Source organism: Mastigoproctus giganteus, chromosome 3 (assembly GCF_048544385.1).
Source record: "Mastigoproctus giganteus isolate SK-2022 chromosome 3, ASM4854438v1, whole genome shotgun sequence".
Taxonomy (NCBI): Eukaryota; Metazoa; Arthropoda; class Arachnida; order Uropygi; family Thelyphonidae; genus Mastigoproctus; species Mastigoproctus giganteus.
The window spans coordinates 83,472,947-83,498,899 of record NC_143577.1 but is presented as its reverse complement, the minus strand read 5'-3'; the positions used below and the strand labels follow the sequence as shown (position 1 = coordinate 83,498,899).

At 37.6% G+C, this 25,953-nt stretch overlaps 1 protein-coding gene across 1 annotated transcript in view; it reads right to left on the bottom strand.

Moving 5' to 3' along the window:
- Nucleotides 1-25,953, bottom strand: part of LOC150088120 (uncharacterized) — a 1,786,788-nt gene that overhangs the window by 1,262,705 nt on the left and 498,130 nt on the right. The window contains exon 5 of the mRNA XM_090370030.1: nucleotides 9,775-9,960. Coding sequence (XP_090226156.1) covers nucleotides 9,775-9,960 — 186 coding nt within the window. The remainder of the gene's footprint in view (nucleotides 1-9,774; nucleotides 9,961-25,953) is intronic.

Genomic DNA, 25,953 nt, shown 5'->3' with positions numbered 1-25,953 from the left:
AAGCAAAGGTGAGATTAAAATTTTGGCTTTGGCTAAACTGTGCAAACTGTGCAACATTAAGTTTCGGGCGTACTCAGTAAGTTTAGTTGAGTAGTGGGGGAAAAGATTGAAGGTGGGGGGACAAGCAGAAATATGGGGACGATAGGGAAGTCATCCGCAGAAAAGTCAGTGGGAGGCTGGCCCCACCAGGAGAAGAGAAGGGAGAGGCATCAAGGGAGCAACAGAGACCTGTCCCCCCTGCTAGGGGAAAGGGAGTAAAAGGCACCACACAAGGGAGCATGCTGCAGGTCGCCTAATGCTGCATCTTGTCTTGATCAGTGGTTAATGTCAAGTGCTGGTGAGTCCAGTGGTAAGATGTTAATAGTCTTAATCAGTGGTAAGTCAGGCACCTCCGTAACCAGGTGGGAAGGAGCAGCAGCAGTGCGTAGCACACGCTTCTTGATTAGACCGGGGTTCGAGCCCATCACCACCAAATACAGAGGATGCGGAAAGGTCAGGGAATGACCACTGCATATTCCTGGAGCAATATGGCCTTAGTTGCTAATGCTCCTAAAAACCAAATAACAACAACAACAGTGGTAAGTCTGTGAAGTCCATGTTTCTTGTCACTTGAAGTTGGGGTTCCACTACTTGGGGTGGCCATAGTGCTGGTAGTCGAGTCCTAGAAAGCTGCTGTCTGCAACTTTGTAGTTTTGCTTGTCAGGCTATTTGCCATTGGTGAGTTGTGTGGTAGCACAAGATCAGTGGCTCCATTGCAATGAGCATTCATCCACTTGTGAAGAGCTTTTGGGCATAGGAAGTGAAGGCTTGGTATTCTTCTTTCATGTCCAGTATGTTTCTTGTCCTCTGGGAGAATACATTATTTTTGTTATTAATATGCTGTGGAGGTTGTCATAGAGCTGGCAATCATACATTAGATGCTGCCAGCTCTCTAATCTGCCACAGACAAGAAGGATCTTCTTCGATTCCGAGTAAGAAAAGCTTGGATTGATAGCACCACATCCAGTGAATAGGTATGCTTCTTGCAGGCATGGTGAGAACCAAGTTGGGGTTCTAGGGTATACTTGTCGACGTCTGGGATAAACTTTCTGGTGATCTCCCCAGTTTGATTTGATTTGGGTTTTATTGGTGCATCAGCAACTAAGACTATAATGCGCCAATCTCCCCGGTGTGAGAGTTTGCCCATCTGTCCTGTCACACCTGCAGCAGGTGGTCCTTGAGCTTTTTTCTCTCAGCAGGATCAGTCGTGTACCCAAGGCATGTTTTAGTGGTGCCCTTTGCCAGGTGGTGCAGCAGTCCTCTATGCACGATCTCCAGATCCAGAGAAAGGACCCCAGCCAGGTTCTGAAGGGCGTGGGTACTCACGTACTGCAGGCGCAGGTGATGGTGAGTAGAATCGTTCTTTGGTTTGAGTCAATGATTCCCTGGTTAACTGCTGTGGTGGCTTTGATGTACCACACACCAGAGGCTTATGTGATAATGGGTATGAAGGATGCTTTATAATATAAATGAAGTGTGCACCGGCTGAGGCCCCAGTCCTGTCTGGTGACCCTGGAAACCAGGGCAGTGTATCTCCTGATCTTGAAGCAGAGGTATTGAAGATGGTCTTTGAAGGATAGATTTTGGTCTAGGATGACTCCTAGGTACTTACGGTCTCAGCAAACTCCTGTGACCTGGAGTTTGCTGAGACCGTAAGGATAAGGTCATCGGCGAAGGCCTGGGATTTTACTTTGCCAAGGTCCAAGGCCAGGAAACTGTCCAGAACAGAATTCCACAGAAGTGGTCCCAGAACCAAACCCTGCAGACAACCCCCAAAAATTTTCTTGAGCAAGACTGGTACGGTGCTTTATTGGCTATAGATCTGTTCGAAAGGAAGTTGTATTAACGGTCTGGAAGAGGTTTCCAGGAACACTGGCTGCCCTGAGTCTTGCCAGGACACTCTGACACCATAAGGTGTCGAATGCACCAGCTAAGTCCACTGAAATTACTAGAAAGTATTTCTTGTCACATTCTTCCAACTGTTGCAGGAGGTGCTGGTGGGCATCAACTTCTGAGAGCCTCCGCCTAAAGCCAAACTGGTTAGGTGTTGTTAGGCCTGCTGAGTCAATGTTGTTGTAGTTGGCCGTGAATAGACTTTCAAAAAGTTTGCTTGCCACAGAGAAGAAAGGCATTGGAAGCAGTAAGGAAACAGGGAGTAGGGTTTGGTTTGGTTTTTTTTGATGGTGCAAAAACGTCAAAGATTATAATGCGCCACAAAAAATTTAACTTTACGAAAAAAACTGAAATTTTTGTAAGCTATAAAAAGGTTGACAGGCAGCAGGGAAGGCATTGATAGAGAGCATTAAAAGTTTCTACAGCAGAACTAAACGTTGTGTGAAAACAATTGTTGGAAACATAGGTTGGCTTGAAATTAATATTGAGACAGGGAAGTTTTTTTGTTTGTTATTTGGTTTTTAGGAGCATTAGCAACTAAGGCCATATTGCTCCGGAGATATGCGGTGGTCATTCCCTGACCTTTCCGCATCCTCCGTATTTGGTGGTCATGGGCTCAAACCCCGGTCTGATCAAGAAGCGTGTGCTACGCACTGCTGCTCCTACCCACCTGGCTATGCCTGAGACAGGGAAGTGCATCTCATCTCTCTTATTAATACTTGAAATAGATGATACTGCAAATGTTGTGGAGAAAAGGACTGAGAAAGAAAAATGAAACTGATGATGTCTACTGCTAATTTATTGATTTATGAAGATGGAGAGGAGGTATAAAGAATAGGTAGAAAGCTGGGTGAAGGAAGAAAAGATACAGAATTTAAAGTTTAGTGGCAAGGAGGAAAGATGAGGGGATTAACATCTTTATTGAGGGAAGAAGACAGAAAAAGTAGACAGTTTCAGCTATTTAGCAAGTATAGTAGAAAAAGAAGAGAGAACTGATAAGGAGATATGTAAATGCACATATCAAGAAAGAATGTTTTATAACTGGGTAAAATATTTACTTTGGCAAAAGGAGTTATTAAGAAGTGCAAGTGATCTATGAATTATGTACCAATGTACCAATAATAACCTATGGATCAGAATTGTGGGTAATGCAGGAGAAGGATATCAGCAGAATGCAACCAACGGAAATGAAGTTTCTGAGAGGGGTTTATGCAAAGACTGAGAGACAGAATAAGCAACATGACCATTAGGGAGAATATAGAAGAACAATTACAAGAAAAGATTGAGATTGTTTGGAGCATATAAGTGAACAGAGGATAACAGACTGCCAAAGCAGATACTGGAAATGGAAGGTGAAAGAAGAAAACCAAGAAAAAGAAGAAGATGGTGGAGGATTTGAAGAGTGATGTGGAGAAAAGAGGCATTACAAGTTAAACCCAAATGGAAATAAACTGATTTCCTTATTGACCAGCAAGAAGCTGGAACAACAATGAATAATTAACTAAGTAATTACTTGTTTAGTAAGTCTTAATGCCTAAAACAAAAAAAAACTCACTTTACCATAGTTTCCTTAGTATTTCAGTTCTTTTAAATAAATGACATAAAAAAAAAGGTTAATAATACTATTTATTTAAAAGATCAGATATTATTTATGAAAAGTTAGACTTTCTCATCCTCTCTTGTCCTTGTGTGGTCAGCAGGATTTAAACGTTTTGGCAAATTCAATGGTTTTAATGCTCATAACAGAATAAACTTTAATTTATCAAAAGCTGCCTATATTCTTCAACTTTCAAGGAAATGGCACCAAAAGGGTAATCTAGCATTTATTTAAATGCCAAGAATGGCTAGAGGACACCTAATAAGTGATGCAAGATCATTAAGTTGGGAAACAGGCTTAAATTGCGATACCTAATTTTTTTAAATAAATGGCAGATTAAGCTTTTGGCAACATCATGGAATGGAAGCTACTTAATGTGAAATTAGAAGCCATTCTCAGCCATTTTATTAGTGTGATGACATGATCTAGCAAGAATCTTGCTGCTATGGATAAAGGGATGGTGGAGTGGGAGAAGACAGACAGTGGTAATAAATGGACACTGCTCATCGTGGACTAATATTATTAGTGGAGTCCCTCAGGGTTCACTGTTGGGTCCATTGTTGTTTTCTGTATTTATAAATGATACTGATGATGGTATATCAAGCTTAATGTCCAAGTTTGCAGACGATACGAAGGTTGGCAGGGTTGTCAAGGACACTACTGACACTATGCTACTGCAACAGGATCTGGACAGGTTGAGCAGATGGGCTGCGAGGTGGCAAATGAAGTTTAACATTGACAAATGTAAAGTACTACATATGGGAAACAGTAACCACAGAGAAACGTATCAACTCTTTTGATACATTATTTCGTTCTTTACCACTGTCAACAGTGGCAGAGAACAAAAAGGACCTGGGGGTAATTGTACAGGTAGATATGAAGTTTTCTGAGCAGTGCAGACGGTCTGCAAGAGTAGCTCATAGTGTCTTGTTAATGATAAATAGGAATTTTTCTAGCAGGGATTAGGAGGTGATTATCCCCTTGTATAAGGCAATGGTCAGGCCACACCTTGAGTACTGTATACAAGTCTGGAGGCCTCATTTTAAGAAGGATGTAGAGCTGTTGGAATGAGTACAGAGAAGGGCAACAAGATTAGTGAATGGAACAAAGGGTTGTTCTTACGAAGAAAGGCTTAAGTTTTGCAAATTATAGTGTCTGGAGACTAGGCACCTGTGAGGTGATCTGATTGAGGTGTATAAAGCCTTGAATGGTTTGAGCATGCTCAATGCTGATGGGATTCTTCGTCTTGCTCAGAATAATCACCTGAGAGGGCATAAATTCAAATTGAGGAAACACAGATGTGCGGAAGTTTGCCTTTAGCCAGCGGGTAGTTGATTGGTGAAACAGACTTCCATCTTTTGTTGTGGAAGTTGATAGCCTAAATAAATTTAAGGCTGAACTGGAGAGGTATTTGGAACGAACGGAGGGGGGGGGGGGTCAATTGGGAGCGTTTTTTTTTTTTTTTTTTTTTTTTGGCTGATGCTGCATAAGCTTGCTTTCTTGAATCATATGCCTCTACTAATGCTAATGCTAAAGAATCTAGAAACATCACCTTTTATCAAAATAATAGTGGTGTTCATGATAATCAAATTTGAAAATTATTTATGTGGTATAAGAGCGTTTTCACTTCGTATATATTAAAGTGCCATTCAGTTTTCTGTGAGAATTAAGACTACCACATTTACTAGGCAGTTTAAACCCTGCTAGCCTCAAAAAATACAAGATGAGAAAATACTCCTACTTTTCAAAATTTTGAATGTTATTTGCTTTTTAGGAGCATTAGCAACTAAGGCCATATTGCTCCGGGATATGCGGTGGTTATTCCCTGACCTTGCCGCATCCTCCGTATTTGGTGGTGACGGGCTCGAACCCCGGTCTAATCAAGAAGCGTGTGCTACGTACTGCTGCTCCTTCCCACCTGGCTACGGAGGCGCCAAAATTTTGAAAATACACAAGTTATTGTGTGAGGATAGTTGTTTCACTTTTTTCCTGAGAAGGCTGAACTGAAAGTAAAAGATACTCAGATACTTTTAAAATTGGAATATGTGATACTGGCAACCATAATGGGGTATTCATTTTGCATTATGGATTTACAGAATCATTTTGGTTTCTATTCCTGTCCACCAAATTATTTCACTGCGAAATTTTATTAGATGATATGATTATATAATAAATCACATTTAATTTTATTTTCTGTAGACTTCAATGCATTCTACAGTGTAATCATCAATGATTCAATGCAATCATCTAAGAGGCAAAACAAGCTCGATTATATGTTTTTGGGATATGAAACATGTGCTTTTCATTGACATTCTAGCTGTTCATGCAGCTGGTTTAGTTGTCAGAATGCAAACTACTTCCACTAGCAGGAAAAATCATTTTGGTTCTTGTTACTAACTACATGGCAAATTTTGACCAATGACATCACTAAGGGATATCCCACTTATTGGAATAAAAGTTAATTTATAAACCTAATTTTTTTTCTAAATGTGGGGTATATATAAAATTTGGTAAATTTGTTTGAAAAATCTGCATATTCTTCTTGTGTTTCTTGATTGTAGGTTATTTTTTAATGCATTGCAAGCCTGTTTTTGAACAATGGCTGAAAGGAATACTTTGCACATTGGAATAAAAGTTAGTCTGAAAAAAATTTAAGTTTTTAATTTTTATTCATAAATTTCTGAAAACTGAGTTTGCAGTGCAGAACATGACAAGTCTGCAATTGAAAAAACCCCAACCAAGATGCCAAAATTATCACTGGCTTCATATTCTAAGGACTAATATTAAAAAAAAAAAAAACATACTTGCATTTCAAGTTTGTACAATGTGAAGCATGAATATCAGCAACTGTCAGTCATAATTAGGATCAACTTAGTACCTATTAAAATCATATATTATGGAGTTAAATTATTAATGATTTATCCAATAATATGGAATCCAATTATTGTTATAATGTATAAGTTTGACCCACATTGGGAAATGTGAGAACTTGGTAAGCTATGCAAAAGTTGCCCACAGGTCATGTATTCACGTATCCTACACTTGGCTGTAACAATATTTTGCATTGCCAAATTCAGTGGCGTATCCAGATGTCATCGTAAGGGAGGGGCATGGCAATCAAGGTTTCGAGTTTTATTTTTAGAATGCATCCTGCGTCCTTTTTCTTTAATTTCAAAATTTTTGGTTGGTTGGGGCATATGCCCCTTCTGACCACCCCTGAATATGCCCCTGGCCGAAGTCTGTCAAGTCTTTCAAATGAAAGTGAGGCACCTTGTAAGCATAAATGGACTTATCTGAAATTCTTAACATATATATTATAACCATAATTTATGTTATATGTCACACAACTTTCAAGCAGCCACATTCATTACACTAGTTTACAAATTTAAGTTTGTTCACTGGGGTTTGAATTTCAATAGGTCCTACTGCCGAAATATGTTGCTGTGATTTCAAATATGACTTAGATTTTTTCTATCACATCCAGATACATCACAATTTAAGAAATAAAAAAGTATTGTTTTTTTTTACGAAAGTATATAACTTTATTGTATTTAGTAATGACCTATTGATAAGATTACATTTTCATATATCAAAAAATATGTAAATACTAACAAGTATTAATCAAAATTCTGAAACTTTCATTAATCAGACCTTCGTCTCTTTGTTTGAAAAGAACATTTTTCTTCTATGTTCAGTGCCAGGTTTCTCTCTTTTTAAACACCAGCAGTACTCTGCCAGCATGCTTGTATTGCACCTTCACTGGTACCTCTGCTCCATTTCCTTTATGTCCTGATGGAATCTCACCCGTTGTTCTTTGCTCATCTGTGCAAGGTTTTTGGGGGAAAAATCAAGATGGGAATGCAAAAAGTGAATTCTGATGCTCCTATTGCAACCTAAATTGTGAATCTTTTTGAGCATATTTTGAACAATTTTCTCATAGTCCTGTGATTTATGATTTCCTAGGAAGTTTTCCATTACACTTTTAAAACCAATCCAGGCTTCCTTTTCAATGTCAGTCATAGTAGTTTCAAACTAACCATCTAAAACCAATTTTCTAATTTGAGGACCAATGAAGATACCCTCCTTACATTTTGCGTCAGATAAACTGGGAAATTTACTGCAAAGGTACTTAAGCAGTTGCCATCCTTATTCAATGCTTTAACAAATTGCTTCATTATGCCTAACTTGATATGCAGTAGAGGTAAAAGTATTCTATCCGGCTTCACCAAACTTTCGTGCACAATATTTTTTGACCCTGGTGTAAGATTGTGCCTCCGAGGCCATTGCTTCTTTGTCCAATGCAGTGCTTTAGCTCTGCTGTCCCATTCACAAATAAAGCATGGCATTTTAGTGTACCCACCCTGTTGCCCCAACAACATACATAACACTTTACGTCTCCACATAGTTGCCATTCGTGATCTTGATATTTAATTTTCTCCAGAAGCAACTTTAGAGTGTCATAAGTTTCTTTTAAGTAGACTGAATGAGCAACTGGCACAGATGTGTACTTATCTCCATAATACAAGAGAACACCTTTTTAAACTAGTCTTAGAAGAGTCTATAAATAGTCTCCATTCACTAGGAACATATGATGGAGCTCCTAAGGCACTTATCAAACTTGAGATATCACTACAATAAAAGAGAGGACCTTCTTGAAAAATACTGTATAAACTCCCTTTCACAATTTCTGTACCAGGAAAATGATGTACGTGGAACAAGTAAGTTCTTCCCTTGAAGTCTGAATCCCAGAATTTCAGCAGCATACTTTGGAAGATCTAAGTCCCTTACTAAATCGTTCAGTTCGAATTGTTGTGGCGTTAAAATATTTTCTGGTTGATAACATTCTGCAAACCTCTTTAGCTTCTGTTTTGGTGGAAGATGGGGACTCCAAAGTTTCTGGTGGAGGTTTTACAGGCAGATCAGGTCCATGCAGAATTGGCCTTATGGCTGATGGTAGATCTGGATATTTAATGTCCTTTTTATTTTTTTGAATTGTAACCTTTAACGTCATATACATAAAATTAACGTTCGGCATGGCTTACTGGCTCGCATCACACCATAGGAATAGCAAATGGCAAGCACACCTTTTTTCCTTGACTCCACTTTCTAAGATGTTCGACACATGAATGGCATACTTTATGTGGTGCCCAAGATTTATCCTGATTGCCTAGTTTTATGTCAAAGTATGCATAATACGATTTTTTTACACAACCAGCAATATTTTGCCTCTGTTTTACAGGAACAAAACATCTACATATGTAACAAAATATGTCGGGACTGTTTATACACTTTCTAGTTGCCATGGTTGCCATACTAAAAGAAAACTAACACACAATGAGGGCTCATGACGATTTTTACAGCAGTACTGTGACCACATAAGGGATGTGCCACTTACATAGGCTCTGTGGTTGAGTGGAAAGTGTGTAGTTATGGGTTAAACTTGTCTGAGCATGCACTCACTTGTTTGTACACACAGGAGTCTCCCAGACACCACTTGAAAAATAAAATTCTGAGAATCACAAATGGGCTGGAAGAGCGGAGTGGGGGGCAGTCTACCTTCCTGGGTCAAGGTCGGCTACCTTGCAGTGTGCGTAGTTACGGGTTAAACATGCACAATCTGTTGTATTTGAAGCAAATATTTGATACTGATTATGAATATAGGAGTATAAAACTTGTAAACCATTGCAGAAAAATAGTTATGTACACATTTGTGTATAATACCTAGGTAATATTTTGTTAATGAATTGTGAAAATTCTTTACGTGATAGAAACAAACGGACTTCATTTTAGTAATCAGTAAACATGCATAAATAACTGCCACACACTTTTACTCAAACCCCAGATACACTCTAAACCAGTGTTATTTATAATTAAACCTAAGACACATTTTTTATTTTAAATAAAATTCATCACATAGTACAAGCAGCAACAGCACCTCTTATTAAAATGTAAATTTACAGAGTATCAAGGATGGTGTCTACAAGATTTTCTTTTTTGCATACAAGTACAATTAAGATTTTAAAATTTTAATTGTACTTGTACGCAAAGAAAGACAGTATGCAAAAGTCTTTAAAGTTCAGGTATACAATAGAAACTAAACTTTATTATCAATATGGAAAAAATATTCAGTAATGAATATTCCATTAATACATATCATAACATACAAAACAATGATATTTTTGGTTCAAATGATCAATAAACAGGTTATCTGTTACAAAATACACATATTTTCATTTAACACTTACTTTAGAGGTTACATCAGGATTGTGATCGTTTTGCAAGAGAAGTGCTGCAGCTTTGCAATCATCTTTCTTTGCAGCAATGTGAAGGGCAGGCAACCGTACTCTACCTTTAGTATCATTTTCTAATAGCACTGCTACTACCTTGTCATGGCCTTGTTGCAATGCTACTGCCAAAGGAGTAAAGCCATCCTAAAAAATTCAGATTTAAAATCATATTACCTATATTATTTGTTACATATGAGAAAACTAGTTTTGATTTAAAAGGATTAATTAGTTAATTATTATTAATGTAATGCTCAAAATATACTGCAGGTACAATATAATAAAATATATATACATATATATTGTTTCCTACAATTATTTATTAGAGATAACGATTATTAGAGAAACTGCAATTATATGAAGAACTATAGCTGGCTTTCACTAAATGAACAGTAATTTAAATTCATAAAACAGATTATAACATTACATCAATACATTATGAACTTTGGGAATTGAAATTTGGGGGGGGGGGGTACAATGTGTATAGAAAGGATAGACAGGACAGGAAGGGAGGAGGGGTTATGCTGTTAGTTAAGAAACACATAAAATCTAAGGAAGTGCATCCAATTGATGTTGGTGGACAATGCAATATTGAGTCTGTTTGGTGTGACATAAGCACTGGGAAAGGAAAAATTAGAGTAGGTGTGTGTTATAGGCCTAATGAATTTGATGAGTATGGGCAATTGTGCAGAGACTGGGCCAGTAAATCAGAGTGCCTTATAAGGGGGGATTTAAATTTCCCAGATATTGTCTGGAATTTGTGAGTTGGTCACTCACACACTAGCAAGGCTTTTGGGGATTTATTGGATGACTGTTTTCTACAGCAGCATGTTCAGAAGAGAACTAGAGGGAGTAATACTCTTGATCTGATTATCAGTAGTGAATCTTCATGGATTAAGAATCTGCAGATAAAGGAACCACTAGGTGGCAGTGATCACAGTGTGCTGAAGTAGGATTTACTCAAACAGGTAACTACAATCAGGGGTAAAGGGAAGGGTTTTGCTTTTGTAAAGGTGACTACGGTGGTCTGAGACATTCTACAGAACTTTAATAATATCCATGCAAGATTCAAATTTACACTAGAAACCAAAAATACTGAAACAAAATAGTTACATTTTTTAAATTTGACCCTCACACGGATGGTGAACAAAATTCAATTTAGCATGTACAGAAAGGCTACCAACACTGGAATGCTTCTTCATTACAACAGCTATCATCCCTTCACCTATAAATGACCAATTATCCTAAATCAATTTCTCAATGCCTACAAATTAACAGGTGATACAGAAACCTATGATAGATATAAAGTGGTCTGTAACCAAGTCATAAAGGAGGTTAGGCAGGCAAAGGCACATTAAGAGAAATCTTTGGCAGACGATGTAAAGAAAAACAGCAAAGAGTTCTTTACTTATGTAAACTCTAGAAGGAAGGGGATGAATCAGATTGGTCCACTTGATATCGATGGTTGAACTTTGATGATCCTCCTCAGGTAGCTAACAAACTAAATGAATATTTTGCATCTACATTCACACATCAGGAGTTATTCAGGGAGGGGAAAACCAGAGGTGTATTAAACAATTTCTCCTTCACTTTACTCTCAGTTATTATAAGATTATCTAGCTTACTCTGGCAGTAAGCTAGATAATCTTATAATAACTGAGAGTAAAGTGAAGGAGAAATTGTTGAAGATAAACATAAGAAAGACACTGGGGTGGATGGAATCTATCCAGTTATATTAGAGTGGGCAACAAAGGAAGTAAGCAAACCCTTAGCCATTATTATGAGAGCTTCCTTGAACTCAGGGGAGGCACCCATGGACTGGAAATGTGCAAATGTGATCCCAATCCACAAAGGAGGAAGGCGCCTCCATAGCCAGGTGGGCAGGAGTGGCAGTGCATAGCACACGCTTCTTGATTAGACCGGGGTTCGAGCCCATGGCCACCAAATATGGAGGATTCAGAAAGGTCAGGGAATGACCACCGCATATCCCTGGAGCAATATGGCCTTAGTTGCTAATGCTCCTAAAAACCAAATAATAACAACAACAGAGGATCACAAGGAGACACAGGTAATTACAGACCTGCTAGTTTAACTTCTGTTCCAGGGAAATTAATGGAGGCACTGGTTAAAGAAGCATTGCATATGATGCCAATTTATAAATACTTAAGTAGTTGGCTATGCACTGAAATGATGCAATTGAACTAACTTGTACATTAGTTAACTCTCTACATTACCTGAGGCTTTAGCCCTAAACTATATCATGATCTAAATTACTCCACACCATCAGGCATCTCTCATATTGTGGATTTATACTTCGCAACTGGGTTGTCATCATTGCAACACCTGCCCACCCACTGAAGAAGAGCCAATAAGCTCCGAAACGGTGGCCATATGGGTGATGGTATCCACTGAGAATAAGTAACAATAGTCTTCTCCTATGGTGAAGCATTACTTTTTTGAGGTAGTGCAATATTTTGGCAACTCGTTGTGAAGGTATTCACAATATGAAATATACTTAATGATGCCAATTTATAACTACTTAAGTAGTTGGCTATGTACTGAAATGATGCAATTACACTAACTTGTACATTAGTTAACTCTTTACATAACCTGAGGCTTTAGCCCTAAACTATATCATAATCCCTGAGATCAGCTAACTGCAGACCTGATTGAAGAGACCTTTAAAAATTCCTCCAGTTATCGATAGAATTCAAACCCAAATGAGTGAAAAGTGGTGAATATAATATATTATCACATTAGTTAAATAGTTGAGGGAATAACTAGTAAAAGCACAGAGGATTAGTGTGGGAAAGAACACACAAGAAAGGGGAGAAGAAGAGGTTATTCTCTTGGTTAAGAAGAATATTAATTCTAAAACAGTATACGCAAATGATACAGCAGATTCCAGAGTAATGTTGAGCCAAAACAGCTTGACAAACATTTGGATAACAAATTGAGAGTAGGCAAATACTATACTATGGGCAAAATGACAGGGATGAGTATAACAAACAAATAAAATGACCAGTAAATAAGAATATCTTATTTGGTCGGGGGGGGGGGATTAATGGAAGTAACATGAATTAATGAGACTAGTGGTAGACAAGAAAAATACACTTCAAAAAAAAAAAACATCCCATTTCACCCCTCCATTCATTCCAAACGCCTGTCCAGCCCAGCCTTAAATTTATTTAGGCTATCAACTCCCACAACAAAAGACGGAAGTCTGTTCCACCAATCAACTACTCGCTGGCTAAAGGCAAATTTCTGCACATCTATTCTACAACTGTATTTCCTCAATTTGAATATATGCCCCCTCAGGTTTCTAATCTGAGCAAGAAGAAGAACCCCATCAGCATTCAGCTGGCTCATCTCATTCAAGGCATTATACACCTCAATACCTCAATCAGAACACCTAGCAGGTGCCTACTCTCCAAGCACTGCAATTTGCACAACTTAAGCCTTTCTTGGAAACAGAACCTCTTTGTTCCCCTCACCAATCTTGTTGCCCTTCTTTGTACTTGTTCTAGAAACTCTACAATCTTCCTAAATTGAGGCCTCCAGACCTGTACACAGTACTCTAGGTGTGTCCTGACCATTGCCTTGTATAACGGGATAACCACCTCCCTGTCCCTGCTAGCAAAATTCTTATATATCATTGACAAGACTCCATGAACTGCCCTGGCAGCCTGCCTGCACTGCTCAGCAAACTTCGTATTTGACTGCACAATTACCTCCAGGTCTTTCTCACTTTCCACTTCCCTGAGTGTAGTACCACACAGTTGGTACGTTTCTCTTGGGTTATTGCTACACACAGGGCCAGTTCTGGTAGGTGTACAGTGCTTGCATGCACGCAGGCAGCCAAATCCCTAGGGCGGCCAATAGTGCACTTTAAAGAATGATATTAAAATATAATTTAATATTATTTTAATATAGTGGTCGGCGATGAAATAGCGAGTGGCATTGTTAATAAATAATATTGTATTCTCTAAAGGCCCATTCACAATGAAAATTAAACATAAAAATAACGTAACAAATGTTACCGTAAAATCAAGAAGTCATACTAACATTCACAATGGGAACATAAACATGATCATAAACATTTTTGGTAACCATGGAAACACAACATGCTCTTCTTTCATACTACAAAAAATTGATGTTTGCATGATGATGGATGATAGAGCTGTGTAGTTTATGGTTATAAATAATGCCAAAGCATACATGTTAGGTGTTTTGCATCCGAAAACTTAGAAGTGCAAGCACAGGGGATAGTGGGTTCATCCGTTGAAAAACAGAAGGATTCAACAATCGGACTTCCATAACCTCTATGATTGTATCTTGCTTTAAACCACGTAAACAAAAGAATAAAAGCTTGGAGTTTGCAAACTTTCGTGTTAACATGTTATGATTAAGATTAAGGTTAAACTTACATAATCCATTGTGAATGGTTTCATTAAATAACATAGGTACAAGGTTTTATGCTTATGTTATGTTTAATTTTCATTTTGAATGGGCCTTTATTCCCGTATCGTTAATCTTAAAGTGATACTTACATCATCGTTTTAATTGTTGACGGAACCAAAAGGAAATTTAAATAAAGCAAGAAATGTGCAAGATCATTATTAATTTAAATATTCACCCAACAATCAATTCTCTTGTAAACCATTTTCAACATTTTCACAGCAAAAAATTCATTACTACTGAGTGAGAAGTATGTGGATGGATAACGGGTGCATAAATCATAAATGTAACCTAAGAAACTGCTATGTGAGATTAGAGCTTTTGCTGATAAAGAATAAACATAACAGGTACGTGTTTTCATTTTGTGCTTATTTATTTTAATTTAGTGTAAGTAAACTTTCGGTACCCGCACAGAAAGGTTTAAGTCAGGTTTGGGTCATTACAAAGTTTTTATACATTCAAAAAGAGAAATAAATAGTTTGTGCCCTGTAAGCAAAGAATTATTATTATTATTTTAGGCTCAGATATGTAAGATAGGAAAACAAAACGTCAGTCTGGTTCTTTTTATCGCAAGCGGAAGAATGAAAGTGAAAAGGAAAAATTACGAGGATCCATGCTGAAATTCGTAAAGCATCAACATCAATTGTTTCGGAATTCATTTCAGACAGTAAGGACGAAATGGAAGGTGAAAAATCATATGACAAGTTTGAAGTTCGTTTGAAATTGTGCCAAGAAATATCAGTGCCTAAATCAAGCTGTGGTGAGGATAATTAAAAAAATAATAATTGTGTTGAATTGACAGCCAAATACGATATAGGGGATCCTTTTAGCTGCCCACCAATTATTAATAATTGGTTATTAGAACTCAAAATTCAGAAGGGACTTGTAAGGCCTCAAAATATGAAATTTCCTAAAGATAACAATGGAAGATCATTTTCTGCGTCACAATATATGAGACTTTTACCGAACAGGGAAAAAGTTCAAAGAACTTGGTTAATCTATTCTATAAAATCGAATACTGTGTTTTGCTTTTGTTGCAAGTTGTTTCCTTTAAAGCTAAACAAAGTAACAGATAGTCAGGGGTTTTCAGATTGGCGACACAGCCACTCATTTATCACGGCATGAAACGAGTGTAGAACATATACAAAATTGTAAAAAGTGGTATGAATTAAAAACACACCTTGACAACAATTTACAATTGACAAAGAACAACAACGGCACTTTGAATCTGAAAAAAGATGATAGCAAGCCATTATTGAAAAAATCATTGCAACTGTCCAGTTTTTAGCAGGGCAGTGTTTATCATTCGGAGGTAAAAATGATAAATTTTATGAAACAAATAATGGAAATTTTTTAAAGACTATAGAAATGTTTGCAAAATTTGACCCCATTATCTCACAGCATGTCAATAACATAACACAATCTCAACCTGCTAAAAGTCATATACCTCATTACTTAGGCCATGCTTTTCAAAATGAAATCATATCTGTTTTAGCAAGTGGCATAAAATCAAAAATCAAGGAATTTGGAGAGAAAGCAAAATATTTTTCGGTAATTCTCGACTGCACGCCAGATGCCAGTCACACTGAACAGATAGCATTTGTAGTAAGAATTATAAATATTGACACTTCTGATGTTGCAGTTCGAGAATTATTTCTTGCGTTTTATCCAGTATCAGACACAACTGGGGAAGGTTTATGTAATTATCTTTTAAGTGAACTCTTAACAGATTATGAATTAGATATTCAAGATATGCATGGACAAGAGTATGATAACGGGGCAAATATGCATGGTAAGCATAGTGGCTTGCGGAACAAAATTAGGAATATAAATCCTAGAGCCTTTTTTGTACCTTGTCCATCTCCTAGAGCCTTTTTTGTACCTTGTCCATCTCATTCATTGAATTTAGTTGTATATGATGCTGCCAAAGTAACATTTGAAACAGTTAATTTTTTTAACATTGTTCAAGAATTGTACAAGTTTTTTTCTGCATTCCCTTACAGATGAGATATACTAAATCATAATATCACTAAATCAAAACTGAAATCTGTAAGTGATACAAGACGGGAGAGTAGAATAAAAGCAGTGAGACCTCTCTCATATTGCAATTAAGTGAAATATTGAAAAGTTTAAATGACATAATAGATGATAATTCCAGAGACATGAAAACAAAACATACAGCTCAATGTTTGTTAGATCAGGTTGCATCTTTCAAGTTCATTTGCTCAGTCAGATGTTACATGGAACGATATTCTGTCAAAAATTGATGTTGTAAGTAAAATGTTGCAGTGTCCTCAATCCAACATAAATGAATCTCTTAATGTTTTGAACGAGCTTGTTAAATTTCTAAGTGCAGCCAGATCTCATGAGGCATTTAATAAATATATTAGGGATGCCAAAGTTTTAACTGCAGAAGTAAATGTAGTGGCAGAATTTCCAGTTGTAAGGAGTAGAACTAAAGTTCGCCATTTTGATTATGAAAGTCTCAATGAACAAATCATAAATCCAAAAGCATTGTTTAGAATACAATTTTATCTAAAAATTGTTGATACAGCCTTAAATTTCATTCAGGAAAGGTTTGAAAATCTAAATGAATGTAATAATGTATTTAAGTTTCTTTGTGAATTTGGAGAAATGACTGATGAGGAAATTAAAATATCTCGTTTTGATTTAAATGTTTCACTTCAAATTAATAAAGGAAGCACAAGTATTAAGGATATTGATGGTATTCAGCTCTTCAATGAGCTGATAACATATAGGAAGCTCAAAATTCTATATTCAACATATAGAATCTTGAGCAGTGGAATTGCAGATCCATTACAAAACTTGACATATATTACAAAAAATAACTTTATGTCATAATTTCCTAATCTGTTTATAGCTTTGAGAATTTTTCTGACATTACCAGTTAGTGTAGCATCAGGTGAAAGGAGCTTTTCGAAACTCAAAACTTATAAAAACATATTTAAGAACGTCAATCAATCAAGAAAGGTTTAATGACCTAGGACTGTTAGCTATAGAAAAGGAATTGTGTGAAAATTTAGAATTATCAGATGTTATTGATGAATTGGCAAATAAGAAAACATGACAGGTGCATCATGGGTACATTTTTTTTACTTCTTTTTGATATCTTGTACATTTTTGATTTGAATAAAATTAAAATAAATATATCAAATATTTTTATGGAATTTTTTACCCCTGTCAACTATATGTCACTGTCATAAAAACATACTAGTAGACTCCCCCATGGGTTGGGTTAGGTTAGGTTATGAATCTACTCGGGAACCGCATTAATAGGGGCAGCCAAATATCTCTAGCATGCAGGCGGCTATCAGCCCAAAACCGGCACTGGCTACACATATGGTGTTGTTGTTGCTGTTATTTGTTTTTAGGAGCATTAGCAACTAAGGCCATATTGCTCTGGGGATATGCAGTGGTCATTCCCTGACCTTTCCACATCCTCCGTATTTGGTGGTCACGGGCTGGAACCCCAGTCTAATCAAGAAGCATGTGCTACGTACTGCTGCTCCTGCCCACCTGGCTAAGGAGACACCCTACACATATGCAGCACTTTGCATTTGCCAATGCTCAACTTCAGTTGCCACTTTTCAGCCCATTTGCCCAACTTATCTAGATCCAGTTGGAATAGCATACTGTCTTTTCTATCAATAACAACCCTGCCAACCTTTCTATCATCTGCAAACTTGGATATTAAGCCTAATATACTTTCATCAATATCATTGAAAAATATACAAAACAACAATGGGCCCAGCACTGAACCCTGGAGAATTCCACTAATAACACTTGTCCACAAAGAGCAGCATCCATTGATTACCACGCTCTGTCATCTCCCACTCAACCATCCCTTTATCCATTGTAACATCTTACCTTTAATGCCATACCTCTCCAATTTGTACAGCAGTCTTCCATGTTCAATAGTATCAAAAGCTTTCCTAAAATCCAAGTATGTGATATCAAAATTATTTTTGGCATTCAGTTCCTTTGAGACCACATCATAATATCCAATCAAATTGGCCAGCCAAGACCTCCCTTTAACAAATCCATAAAAGGTAAAGTGCAGCCATTGTCAACCCACTGCAAGATGGAAGCCTCCTTAACAATTCATGCTGAGGGAAAATGGAAAAACCATAATCTGCCACGCTGGTCCAGTGCAGGTTGGCAGATCAACTGTATTCAGCAGTCAGGAGCTTGAACCCCGGTCTACTCAAAGAACGTGTGCTACTGCACTCCCACTCCTGACCACTCGGCTACAGAGGCCAAACCCATGCTGTGTCTTAACTAATACTGCAGTGCTTCTTTAACGTGATTCCATTATTTCCCCAGAAACACAAGTTAAACTAACAGATCTATAGGCATACGTGTCACCTTTTGAACCCCCTTTGTGAATTGATGATACATTTACACACCTCCAGTCCATGGGGGACCTCCCCTGAGTCCAAGGAAGCTTTCATAATTATGGCTAATGGTTTGCTTAGTTCCTTTTTTGCCTCCTTTGATATAACTGGATAGATCCCGTCCACCCCAGGTGCCTTTTTAATGTTTAACTTCAACAATTTCTCCTCTACTTTGCTCTCAGTTATAACAAAATCACTTAGCTCCCTGTTAGAGTTTGATAAACTTCTGGTACTCACCTCACTGAATAACTCATCATGTGTGAATGTAGATGCAAAATACTCATTCAGTTTATCAGCTACCTCAGCATGATCATCAATAGTCAACCCATCTATGTTAAGTGGTCCAATCTGATTCATCCCTTTCCTTCTAGAGTTTACATAAGTAAAGAAATCTTTGCTGTTTTTCTTTGCATCCTTTGCCAAAGATTGCCCGTAATCTGCTTTAACATCCTTTGTGACTTGATTACAGACAATCTTATATCTGCCATAGGCTTCAGTGTCATCTGATACTTGATATGTATCCGATACATTTTTCTTCTCTGCCACGAGCCTCATTAATACATCTGACCTCCATTTAGGCCTAAACCTTGAACAGTAATTCTTAGTTGAAATGAAAAGCCTAGTAGCCTCCAAAATTAAGTCCCTCAAGGCTTCCCATTTAGACATCAGCATTGGCAACATCATCAGTTGATCCCACTGTACAGAATTTAAAAACTGTCAGACCCATGTAGTCACCTTTACGAAAGCAAAAGCCCTTCCCTTTAGCCTTGATGGTAGTTACATCTTTAAGTAATTCTCAAATCAGTACATTGTGATCACTGTCATCCAGTGGTTCCTTTATCTGCAAAATCTTAATGCATCAATAATCAATTTCAGGAGTATTACTCCCTCTGGTTCCCTCTCGAACATGTTGCTGTAGAAAACAGTCATCCGATAAATCCACAAAAGTCTTGCTAGTGTGTGAGTGACCAACACACAAGTTCCAGTCAATATCTGGAAAGTTAAAATCCCCCATTATAAGACATTCTGATTTACTGGCTCACACTATTGCTCTGCACAATTGCTCATTATACTCATCAGATACATTAGGCCTATAACACACACCTACTTTCATTTTTCCTTTCCCAGTGCTTATGTCATGCCAAACAGACTCAACATTGCATTGCCCACCAACATCAACTGGATGCACTTCCTCAAATTTTATGTTTCCTAACTAACAGCATAACCCCTTCTCCCTTCCTGTCCTGTCTATCCTTTCTGTACACATTGTACTCCCCAAATTCCAATTCTGCACTTCTAATGTCTGTGTGACACCACATCTCTGATATCCCAACAATAGCTGCCTTTGATGTCTTGACTAGCACTTCAAGCTCATCAAATTTATTAACTATACTCCTAGCATTGGTGTACATGCAAGTATACATGCACCTATTCCTACTCTTAGTTACCCTAACACAGTCCATGTATTTACTTGTTCCACTATGACTCCCAGCAATCCTGGAAATCCCCACTGCCTTGCTTTCCAGGCTGCTTGCTTTCCACCTCTTCCTGCGGCTACTGTTAACCTATTAGTTTGTGAATCCCCCCAAGCTAGCAGTTTTGTGACCCACCTAACACTGCCTCGATAGCATCAGCAAATATTCTTGCACCCTTTCTATTTAAGTGTACCCCATCCCTGTAGAAGCAGTCTCCCCTGTCAACAAGCACATAACAGGCTAAAAAAAAATTCTATCCCTTTAGTCTTGCACAATCTCTCCAGGGCTGAATTGATCAACAAGGATCTCATCATATACTCTCTCCTATCATACCTGGGCACAATTGCAGACACTTTCACATTCAACCCTAACTTGAGACTTTTTTTCAACATTGACCTGCAATTGTTGAGTAAATCTGCAGATCTCTTACTCTTAATGTCATTAGTTACAATGTGTACAACAATATCACGTTTTGTGCCCTTAAAAGATGATATCTGCTCTACAACATCATCAGCTTTTGCCCCTGGCAGAGACACCCTGGTCCTGTTCCACCTATCTTTCTTGCATAGTATATTCCCCATCTCCCTAACAATAGAGTCACCAACAATAACTAGTTCCTGTGGGACCAGTGCATTCTGCCTTGGCGATTGCCTCTGTGCTGCCTGATGCACAGGAGTGAGCTCTGCCGTTGAGCTGGACAGCTGAGAGCTTGATGGGCCCTCGTATTAATTTCTTCAAGGGCATTTACCCTACACCTCAAGCTCTCATAGATGCCCATCAGAACACTGAGTTGGTGACTAATTTCTTGACACTCTAGACACCTAGCATTCACAAAGGCATCCTCCTCGGCTAGATCTTGTCCTGTTTTAGAAAGGTTAACAAACATTTCACATATTTTTTGAGACCGATGCATTGGCGAATCGCCCCCTTCGTTTTTCCCTGAGTCACAGTACTATCGCTAGTCTGTGATCTTTGCTTAACAGCTCTAGTTTGGGTCACGATTTCCCTTTAAATACAATTTAATTAACAATGAAATTTAATAAGATTAATAATATTTTTGATTAATTGATAATACCATAATAAGCTAACAGATTCCTAATACAGTGCTTTGTATTACGCTATCTAGTTTTACATTATACCTTATGCTATCAGTTCAAGATATATATACATGTTTAGGCCTCACGTAGCCGAGTGGTCAGGAGCAAGAGTGCATAGCACACATTCCTTGAGTGGGGTTCAAGCCCGTGACTACTAAAAATGATAAATATTTGTATTGACGATTTATTGTAAACTCTACTGACTTGGTTGTCGTGCCGGAGTATAAACAGAAAATTTATTTATTTATTTATTTATTACGCTATTTCTTATCGACTACAATATGGCGGCTAGTTGCACAATATTGGCATCAACACCGGGAGTCGTAACTTCCAAAAATCTCTAGTTAAATTCAAAATAAGAAGCTAACGAATGTTACTAAACCTATTTAATATCTCTGTAAAAAAAAAAAAAAAAAAAAAATGTAGTATGTTAATTAATGAAGAATATGGTAAAAATTAAAAATACTTATCCCTTTTACAGCAGCTAAAAATCCTCCGACTGTTCTCTTCCAGAACTTAAAAGGAAAGGGATGAGCACACTGGTCCACTGGATATGAATGGAATATCCATTGATGACCCTGCATAAGTTGCCAAACTAAATAAATACCGTGAATCTACAAGCAAACTTGAAGTTTTGAGGGATGAGGATACCAGAAGTATACCTAATTCTAAATGTGAGCTAAATGATTTTGTGGCAACTGAGAGGAAATTGGAAGAAAAATTGTCAAAACTAAGACACCTCAGGATGATGGACTCTATCCAATTATATTAAAAGCAGCAGCAAAATCCTTAGACATAATTATGAGAGCATCCTTGGATTCAGGGGACAGCTCTGCCAACTGGAAATGTGCCAAGGGCAAAGTGAATAATTACAGCCCCGTTGGCTTGACTTATTTTCAAAAAAAAATAATGGGGTCAGTAGTTAAAGAAGTTTAAGGATCATCTCAAGAGGAATGGAATACAGAAATCACAATATGAGTTTATTAAAGGGGATCAAGTATGATCAATTGATTAGCTATTATGATGCAGTAACAAAGGAAATGGATACAAAAAATAATTCTGACATTATATACCTAGATTTCACTAAAGCTTTTGATACTATTCTACACGAAAAACTGCTGTACAAATTGGAACAGCATAGCATTGGGGCAAGTTACTTCTACAGATAAAGGGATGGTTGGTGGCAAGAGAGAGAAAGTGTTATTGATGACCACTGCCCTTCATGGAGGAGTGTCATGAATTGGATCTCTTGGGGTTCAGTTTTTTAGCTCTTAATAATTTTAAAATTCAATAATGATACTGACAGAGTTTAATGTCTGAGTTTGCTAATGATACAAAGGTGGATAGCATGACAACAACCAGGAATGACAAAAGGTGTTAATGACAATTATCAGGGTATGAAACTCAAATGCATGACCTGGATAAATTAAGTAAATAAACTGAAAAAGCAACTGAGGATTATCATTAGAAAATGCAAGGTACTTCATATGGATAGCAATAAATCCCAGCATAATTAGCATTAGTAGAGGCACACTATGCAAGATAGCAAGCTTATACAGAATCAGCCAAAAAAAATAAATAAATAACATTCCCATTTCACTGATGCATTCATTCTAAATGTTTGTCTAGTTCTGTCTTGAATTTACTTAAGCTATCAACTTCCACAACAACTGATGTAAGTTTGTTCCAGCAATCAACTATCTGCTGCCAAAAGGCAAACTTCCGCACATCTATTCTACAGCTGTCTTTCCTTAGTTTGAATCTTTTCCCCCTAAGGTTTGTAACCTCAGCAAGAAGAAGAAGAAGAATGCCATCAGAATTAAGCATACTCAATCAATTCAAGGCCTTATACACCTAAATCAGATCACCTCGCAGGTGCCTACTTTCCAGAAGCTGCATCTGCAGTACTTAAACCTTTCTTCATAAGAGCATCCCTTTGGTCCCTTCACCAGTCTTGTTGCTCTTCTCTGTACTCATTCTAGCAACTCTACATCCTTCCTAAAATGAGGCTTCCAGACCTGTATGCAGTACTACTCAAGATGTGACCTCACCATTGCCTTATACAAGGGGATAATCACCTCCTCATCCCTGCTCACAAAATTCCTGTATATCATTAACACGACCCCATGACCTACTTTGGCAGCCTGTCTGCACTGCCCAGAAAACTTCATATCTGACTGCACAATTACCCCCAGATCCTTTTCATTCTCTCACACTGTCAGTGTAGTACCACACAGTTGATACATTCCTCTGGGGTTACTGCTTCCCATATGTAGTACTTTACATTTTTCAAGGTTAAACTTCAGCTGTCACATCTCCGCCCATCTGCTCAACTTTTCTAAATCCTCTTGCAGTAGCGTACTGTCATTAACAACCCTGCCGACTTTTGTTTCATCTGCAGACTTGGATATTAAGCCTGATATACCTTCATGAATATCATTGAAAAATATACAAAACAACAATGGGCCCAACATCGAACTCTGAGGAACACCACTAATAACATAAGTCCACGTAGAGCAGTACCCATTGACCACCATTCTCTGTCATCTCCAACTCAACCATCCTTTTATCCATTGTAGCAACTTGCCCTTAATGCCATATTGCTCCAATTTGTACAGTAGTCTTCCATGTGCAATACTATTAAAAGCTTTCCTGAAATTCAAGTATATGATATCAAAATTATTTTTGCATCCAGTTCCTTTGTGACCATATCATAGTATCCAATCAAATTGGTCAGACAAGATTTCCCCTTGACAAACCCATGCTGTGCCTGAATTATTGCTGCAGCCTTGTCTAAATGATCCTGCAATGCTTCTTTAACTAGTGGATATTATTTTCCCTGGAACAGAACTCAAACTAACAGGTCTGTAATTATCTGTGTACCCTTTGATCCCCCTTTGTGAATTGGAGAAACATTTGCACATCTCCAGTCCGTGGGGACTTTCCCTGATTCCAAGGATGCTCTCATAATTATGGCTAAGGGTTTGTATACTTTCTTTGCTGCCTCATTTAATATAACTGTATAGATCCCATCCACCCATCAGGTGCCTTTTTTATGTTTAATTTCAACAATTTCCTCTCCACTTTGCTCTCAGTTATTACAAAATCATTCATCTCCCCGCCAGAGTCTGATAAACATCTGGCCCTCTCCTCCTTGAATAACTCCTCGTGTGAATGTAGAAGCAAATTACTTATTTAGTACGGCAGCTATCTAAGAATTAAAACCATTGATATCAAGTGGATCAATCTAATTCATCTCCTTCCTTTTAGAGTTTATATAAGTAAAGAAGTCTTTGCTCTTTTTCTTTGCATCCTTTGCCAAAGATTTTTCATAATCTGCCTTCGCTTGCCTAATCTCCTTTGTGACTTAATTTCAGACTAGCTTGTATCTACCATAGGCTTCTGTGTCACCTGACAATTTATGTGCATCTCATGCATTTTTTTTTTTCTCTGCCACAAGTCTCATTAGTTCATCTGACATCCATTTGGGCCTGAACCTAGAGCAGTATTTTGTAGTTGCAACAAAAAGCTAGTAGCTTCCAAGATTACTTCCTTGAATGCTTCACAATTAGAATTTTCTGTTGGTAACATTATCAGTTGGTCCCACTGCATTGAATCTAAAAAATCTCTGAGACCACTGTAGTCACCTTTATGAAACCAAAATCCCTTCCCTTTACCTCTGATGGTTGTTACATCTTTAAGTAAATCCCACACCGATACACTGTGATCGCTGCTACTTAGTGGTTCCTTTATCTGTAAATTCTTAATGCATGAATAATCACTGCTGATAATCGGATCAAGAGTGTTACTTCCTTTTGTTACCTCTGTAACATGCTGCTGCAGAAAACAATCATCCAATAAATCCACAAAAGCCTTGCTAGTGTGCAAGTGACCAAACCACAAGTTCCAGTATATATCTGGGAAGTTAAAATCTCCCATTATAAGACATTCTGATTTACTGGCCCACTCTATTTCTCTGTATAATTGTTCATTGAACTCATCAGAGTCGTCAGTCCAAAAACAAATTCCTACCCTCATTTTTGCTTTTCCAGTGCTTATGTTACACCAGAAATTATGGCTCCTTGTTCTAGAATCATTTATAACTATTAAAATTTTGTTCTCATTCATTTTGTTTATGCCTCTCAGTATCTAGAGTACAAAAGGAAACTCTTACCAAAAATATGAGTTCTGTAAAAGAATTCCAGAAGAGGATATAAAATCATATTCCAGAGATTTAGACTAGAAAGCAGAAAGTTTTCTTTTAGCCAGCAAGTTGTTGATTACTGTAATAAGTTACCTCTGCAGGTAATTGAGGCTGACAATTTGAAGAAATTCAAAGATCAACTGAATAGTTATCTATATGAGGAGAGAAGCACTAAATCTGTTTTCTTATCTAATTTTTACATTTTCTTTTCTTTTTTTTTTGGCTGGTACGCAAAAAAGCATGTGGCTTCCTTGCACTGTACAGCTAGTACTAATACAGGCAACCCTCATGTAACACGGTACTTTTACAACACGGTTTTGCTCTAACATGATTGATAAATTGCAGCAATCCTCACAGAACATCGTTTTTTTTTTTTTTTTTTTTTTGTAGTTGTTGGCGCATCGGCATAATGCACCTCCCAAGGTTTTTACAGTACTTTGATCCAAGCACGAGGTGGATTCGAACCCACGACCTTTGGGTTGCCAGGCACT